The sequence below is a fragment of the Plasmopara halstedii genome, assembly GCF_900000015.1.
Source record: "Plasmopara halstedii genome assembly, contig: Scaffold_1651, whole genome shotgun sequence".
Lineage (NCBI taxonomy): Eukaryota > Oomycota > Peronosporomycetes > Peronosporales > Peronosporaceae > Plasmopara > Plasmopara halstedii.
This window is the reverse complement of record NW_020188562.1, coordinates 752,938-759,734: the sequence shown is the minus strand read 5'-3', so window position 1 is coordinate 759,734 and position 6,797 is coordinate 752,938. Positions and strand designations below refer to the sequence as shown.

Here is a 6,797-nt window from a genome sequence, read left to right as displayed (position 1 = left end):
GATGACGGCTGATCTGCATCCTCTTAGGTCTTCTTCGCTGTATCTTAAGTTAGCTTAGACCTGTTGTCATGCTGAGAAGCTATTGTGGTGCAAATATCCCGACGTTGACAATTTGTACTGCCGATCTAAAGCAAGGTGACTCATTGCTTTCTCTCATCGACGCAATTTAGAATTTACTTTCAACCACTATAATTTTACAACTTAATTCCTTGTTGCTTGTACTATATCGCATCGGATCAAACTACACCGAATGGTAGGGTCGAATGACAAAACGCTTACTCGAAGCGGATAATAGCGCAACGATACCATCCAGTGGTGAATTTACTCTGGAAATGAATGATCTGCGAAAATCACCAAAATGATAACGCAGGCTCTATTTATTCATTAATTTATCTTGAGGCTTTCACAGTATCGCAAAGTCGTAGCTGCGAGCATATTATACTATTTCCTTAGCCGTTCTCAATTATTACTTATTCTACACCAACCTGCGGCCCTACACACAGATCCAAATGCCTGGAAAACAACGACCGACTTATGCAAGTATTTCATTCCTTGATTAAACAGCAAACATTGAACTTATCGTTCTAGAAAACGAGTATAAACGGAGGAGCAGTGACCGTTGTAGTACATGGAGCGGTAAACTATAAACGCTCCATAACTGAATTTAAAAAGATCTAAAACGCAGCTCAAAAGCAATAACAAACTTAACAGCAATCCAAAGTGAAGCATCAACTGTCAACATATATGACTAGATATGCTTGTTTGTGGTATTTTTTGACAAATTTATGTTCGCTCTGTCGAACTAATCTTCAGTTTTAAGAGGATTGGCCTTATTTAAGTACTTCAGACCAAAACCATCATAACGAATGCGCACCCTAAGGCAGACTTAATGATTGCAAATTGCTAAATGTCTCAAATTGCTACAATCAGAAAACCTAAATTATCCTGACCCGTTTAGTGTGAGGTGCAGACGAATTGCAAGCTATAGAATTTCTAGTCGAGAGTTCCTTCGAAGCTCCAATCTCTGCTTTGTCGCGTTGCCAATCACTGAAGACGATGGGAAGTATTGCTGGCGCATAGTTTGGCTGCGATAATCGTTATCCAGCATTTACAACGATTGTGTGGCTGCGAGGAGATCATTTTCGAGGTCTCCATTTCTGCACCAGGGCAGCTGAGATGGTACATACGCAAGTATTTCTTAAAGCCGGATTTCTGATTCTAATGAAGCTAAAGAAAGCCAGTTAGAATTCAAGCTTAATTATCTTCTTCAATAGACATCAGTGTTGTGTTTGTGTGCTTACTTCACCGGCCAATTATCTCGCCTATTTCACCGGCAATCATCTCGCCTATTGCACCAGGCAATCAACTGTCGAATTTAAGATTTGCCTAACGTGATTTGATTCATCTTCTTCCTAATTTTATATGCTCTACGTGATTGGCATCACAGTCATTGCTTTCAATGGTGATAGCCATTGTATAGCCGGATGTTTTGCTGATATCATACAAAGTAACTGCATTTGCAAAATGTTCATGTAGTTGAACAGCTGTTTGGGTGCATCAAAGTCACTTTCACAACCCATCAGTGCGAAGCAAAACGATCTACAGTTATCCTTAGTTTCCAACTTTCCGTTCATATCACAACCAACTCTTCCTCTTGCAATGCATCTCCAACTTTTCTTCGTGAGTGTGATTGTATTCACTTTGATGCCGTCCGGTATTACGCTCAGTCATTTCGACCACGATGCGAAGACCGAAGATATTGAGCAATCCTCGATCTACGAAGCAGACACTGACGATTCATCTGCATCTGACGTGGTGCAGACTCAGACGGACACGGACACATCGCTATTCAATAAGTCGAAGCCCATTGTGAGCCCGATTGGACTAGAAAAGAACGTCTCTCGAACTGGAAATACCAGTGAAGACGACCGCCGTGGCAACATGTATTCAATCCGTTCCAACGAAGAAGAGCGTGGCACAATAGGGGTGATTGTCGGATCTCTCTTCGCCGCTTTATTTTTCATGATGCTTCTTGCATGTATTCTTTGAGAAAGAATTCAATCAAAAGATTTTTTTTGTATCCCGTTTCTTCATTTACAATGTTCTACATTGTGTCCATGCTCATTGTTTCCATTTGCTTATTAATAAAATCACTATCTGCCATAACGACATTGGTCTAAGTCCTTTGTCGCCCTCTTAGTGTGAGCTTTGGACACGATAAAAAGGAATTGAGATCAAAATTTGCGACTTTGTTCAGTTTGTCAATAGAGCAAATGTTCAACTATGTGCTCAGTTGTAGTTCACTATGGCATTCACATCGTGTGAGATTATGGAAGTATGCATGTGATGTTAAAACAGATAATTTTAAACCTGAGATTGATAGTCCTGCATTTGAGAGCATGACAAGCCCAAATGAAATCATAGAGTGCTATAATCACTAATTGAAAATAGTTTCAATAAATTTGTAACGAAGCTAGGATATTCAGACAGAATTTTATCTTGAGTCAGCTGTGTATCAAAGCTCAGTACAATGCGCTCGGCGCCGACAGAGTTTTGGGGGGAACTTGGTCACCACAAACTTCGCTACCACACATCATTGAAACCTCGCATGAGTGGTCAAGTATTAAATACACCTGGTAAGCTTACGCCATCTTGAAAAACTGAGTTGTTTATTTCCTTATAAATCTACTAATCATATATATGAATGCTACATAACGATTAGACAATACAGATACTAAATACTAAAACCCCGAAGATTAGAAAGAGGACTGAAAATTGGATAACTCCAATCCATTCATCCAGCGACCGGCTCTCGTTGTTATCATCAGCTTCACCCTTAGTTTTCAGTCGAAGCCCTTTGCCATCTCGATGACTGTTTAACTCTTTTTCGCTTTGCTCGGGCTCGAAAGTAAGCGAAGTTTGAGCTACGCGCGGCTCACTGGGGATTACGGAAGTAGGGGAGATATCTCTTAGTGCTTTGGGTTTGCGATCGTCATTGGAATCTTCGAGCGCATTGCTGGCTCCCAGAATAGTAAGAACTATAAATAGCGAGAAAGTTTTCATGGTGAAAAAATACGGAAAAGACGATGAGCAGCTGAGCTGATGAGAGGTAATTGGCGACTGAAAACATCGTATTCGCTAGTCCTTCATTGATACGGAGAAGAGTTGAACCTGATCAATTCATCAGAAATAGTCGAAAATTCTGATGGTACCGTACAAAAAAATAGGTCTGGATTGCTTCCCTAGAGAATTCTTCTCAAGAGGTATCGCTAATACAGACGAGCTTATCTACCTGAAATAAGCCCAGAAGAAGCTTAAAAACTCATCGATGTAGATGATTTGTGCTAAACACCAAAACAACTACAATTGATACGATGGTAATAGCACACGACGGAAAAAGCTTTTGCACAGCAAATGGCTCTTTCATGTCATATTTTTATTATTTGGTCTGAATTCAACCATCTGTATTGTTGGGTAACGTGCAATGGCACCTACCGAGCGTTGACCCTAGATTTCCCTTTGGTTTCTATCGATAGCAATTATACATTGATAGAAAACACTAGTGCTGATACTGTGCATTTAACTTTAAAATGATCTTCCTTCTCCAAGAATACCTGGATCAGATATGTACTTTCTCAAATTTGTGATACCTTCTGGCTTGATGGTCAATGTCACAGTAATAGGTAAATACTCAACTTTTTGGCCAATATTTGCAGCTCAGACAACGAATGCTAAGTGCAAGATCTCAATGTACTGGATATAAAGGTAAGCTATTTACAATAAAATTATTAAGAAGCATGCTTTTGTATGTGGAAAAGACTCACAAGTGATTTAAAACAAGTAGCCCCGTCGTTGTATAGAATATTAGGTAGGAGCGGAGCTAACTGTTTTCCATACTTCGATAGAGGTAAGAGAGCTGGCGATATGGCTCTATACATAGGTATGGGTGTAAATGGTAATGTCAGTACCCAGTTTCTTGATGCCTATTAGTTTGCAGCTAGCGCAAGATAGAGCTATAGCGTTTCTTCTGCTCAAAACTTTCTATTTAGTTGATTGGATGCGAGACTGTAATTTTTGACAATTCTTTAAGTTTAAGAGCTAAAACGCTATACGTGGTATTGCATACCACAACGAAGGCTGGTGAATCTTCTCGATATACAGTATCATGCCTCGGCTTTTCTGTTGATTTCATTCCATATAACAACGTCTATAACTGAGAATTATGGGTGTAATGTTATAATGAGTCCATTTTGCTACGACTTGATGATATTAGTTAAACTTTATGCTGGTAGCTGTTACTTTGCTATTACCAGCGTACGCCAAATACAAAATCTAAATGAAAGACGGACGTCCTCTCAGCGATTCTCAAATGCCGCCAAAGGTTTCGATACATACCTGCTCTGCCGTGGAGCAGGATGTTTACAATTGATGTTATTTGCAGATTCAGCATGAGTCGATTTGAACGCCGATATTTCCAGTGTCGAGTAACATTGGCTTTTGACAAACTTAAGGCCAAGCGCAAGTAGTAATCTGCTTTACAGCCACAGGCAGAGACTCACATTTTAAAGCGTATTTTTTATGATGTGCGACCATGAAAGGGATGTCCTTTTACTCTGCTTAGGGGTTGAAAGGTAGAGAATATTTGCTTTGAACACACCTTTCTACAGGACTCATACAATGGTGTCCTTACTATGCGTGATATTTGATTACAAGCACTACGCTTGCTTAACGCCACATCTTATTTATTTATCAAAAAATTATGTATAGTTTTTCTAAAGACTGCCGCAGTCCTGGGATCGATTCCTTACCTACATGTTTGAGATGACTCCACTATAGTTGAACTAATATTTATACATACATAGTAGATCGATATCACATGAATAGGGAAGATGTAGACATTGATGGCACCGCATTAATGCCTGAGGTTTAGTTTTGGTACAGGATTGGGCCCGGGGCAAGCATGGCTATAACTTCCATGGAGTGATGGAATACAGCACAGTAGAATTATATGGGTCGAGGGAGCTTATCAGGCAACATAGTGATTGAAAATTGTCTCGTATTGTGGTGTCCATGACTGGCGTCATCCTAATCACATGACTTTAAGGAGCAGCACGGCCTTCTTTGCTTCAAGGAGTTGACATTGTTGCAGATTGAAGGCGGATAGAAATGCTGAATATTGTGGAAATCATGTTGCTGTAATCATATTTCTAAGCTTTCGGGCATGTTGACTCGCTACTAAAAGTGCTTGCCTACCCAGCTGCCAAAGGAAGCAGAAGAGGTTGCATCGCTGGATTTGTTAGAAATGCAAAGCTTACGAGAAATCGAGAATCAGCATTATAAATTTTCAAAAGTAAATAGATCGGAAGTTTAATGTTTTTCCGCTGTGCACGGACTTCTGAGGTACAACCACCCATTATATATCTCAGTTCACCTAATCTTTTTGACGCATCTATCTGTTGTCCCCCACGTTCGAAGCGCCACATCTTCCTTTTAAGATATTAAGGTCCCCTTCGGATCAGATTATATATCATTGTATGAAAAGATTCAGACGACAGACGGCAATTGCGAACTTTCTGTGACTGAACCATGTTTTCCATTCTGATAGTCTAAATTCTATGCCTTATACGTACGATCTGGTCGGTCTCCCACTCTCTTATCAAAAGACTTGCACTCATGCCAATGAACCCTAAGTGTCTCCTGGATTATGTGATACTGCCAGCTGAGTTAAAAAATCCATGTGTTTACTCGATCCAACTCTTTCTGGTCGAACTTAATTCTGTACGCAATCCAGATAGCCACCATCTACCAATTTCCCTCGTAGGCGTGATTATTGACGTCCCATCAGATCATCTGCAGACATGCGTCTTCACCTACTAGTACTAAGTGTGATTGTGGTATCGTTGTTAGTCTCCGACAATGCGCATGCGAACTCACACGACGACAGCAAGACCAGAGCGTTAAGAGAAACTCCAATCAATGGACTCGTCACCAACCAATTGGCCGTTAGTCGTAATTTGACACCAGCCAAGTTTATCACTAACAGTGAAGAGCGCCATAGCAGCGAAAAAAAGTCTAGGCGACTTCAAATCTACTTCCACTCGCCCTATTACGGTATCCATCCTGTTGATTATCATTATGTGGGGTCATATGAGAGTGGAGTTACGACGATTTGTTCAATAGTATTGTTTGTGATGGTTTTTGGATGCCTTTACAAGATTTTCTCTCAGTGAGGCCATGTTCGACATTCGTGGCGTAATTTCATAATTAAATTAATGTCACAATAATGCCGAGTTTGTCAGTATTTTTTTAAAAAGTTAGTGTCCATGGGTAACATCATCAGCAACATTTTTGCCAGATTGCCAGGAGTATAGACAACGAGTTTGTATCGTTGTTGTGATCGTACCGACAAGACTGTAGTCAGTTTGCATGTCTTGTGGCATCTATACCCGACGCTTTTTTTACGGCAACGAAGTCGGCAGTTTTAGCAATTATTTGGTCAGGAACTTTATTGCCCAGAATCTAACTTTTCTTTTGTTCATAGCAGAGCCTAAGCTACACACCGAGAAGAAGAGTCTAAATTGGTGTTTAAAAGCAAACTTAGTGAAATGATGTCTAGCCTACAATACAACTTCCTTACGTGGTTGGAACAGTATCTTGTTTAAGAATAACTGATAAAGTATCAACGACGACATGCAATCTGAGATACATCGTACTGATGATAGTGTAGCAATGTCGTTGACAAACACTGCCTCAGCAGCTAAAGGCCAAAGAGCTAGTGTAACGGGGTTACACGAACT

At 40.2% G+C, this 6,797-nt stretch overlaps 2 protein-coding genes across 2 annotated transcripts; both read left to right on the top strand.

Annotated features, from left to right (window-relative positions):
• Positions 1-1,659: 1,659 nt before the first annotated feature.
• On the top strand, positions 1,660-2,049 carry PHALS_02008 (uncharacterized protein; the record flags this gene model as incomplete). Its single annotated transcript, XM_024716505.1, has 2 exons — positions 1,660-1,680; positions 1,822-2,049. 2 exons carry the CDS (start codon positions 1,660-1,662, stop codon positions 2,047-2,049), a joined length of 249 nt encoding a protein of 82 aa, XP_024582097.1.
• A 3,760-nt stretch (positions 2,050-5,809) lies between these two features.
• Positions 5,810-6,759, top strand: PHALS_14834 (RxLR-like protein). The gene has a single exon (XM_024716504.2). The coding sequence runs from the start codon at positions 5,859-5,861 to the stop codon at positions 6,228-6,230; it is 372 nt and encodes a 123-aa protein (XP_024582096.1). The 5' UTR covers positions 5,810-5,858; the 3' UTR covers positions 6,231-6,759.
• The last annotated feature ends 38 nt before the right edge of the window (positions 6,760-6,797 follow it).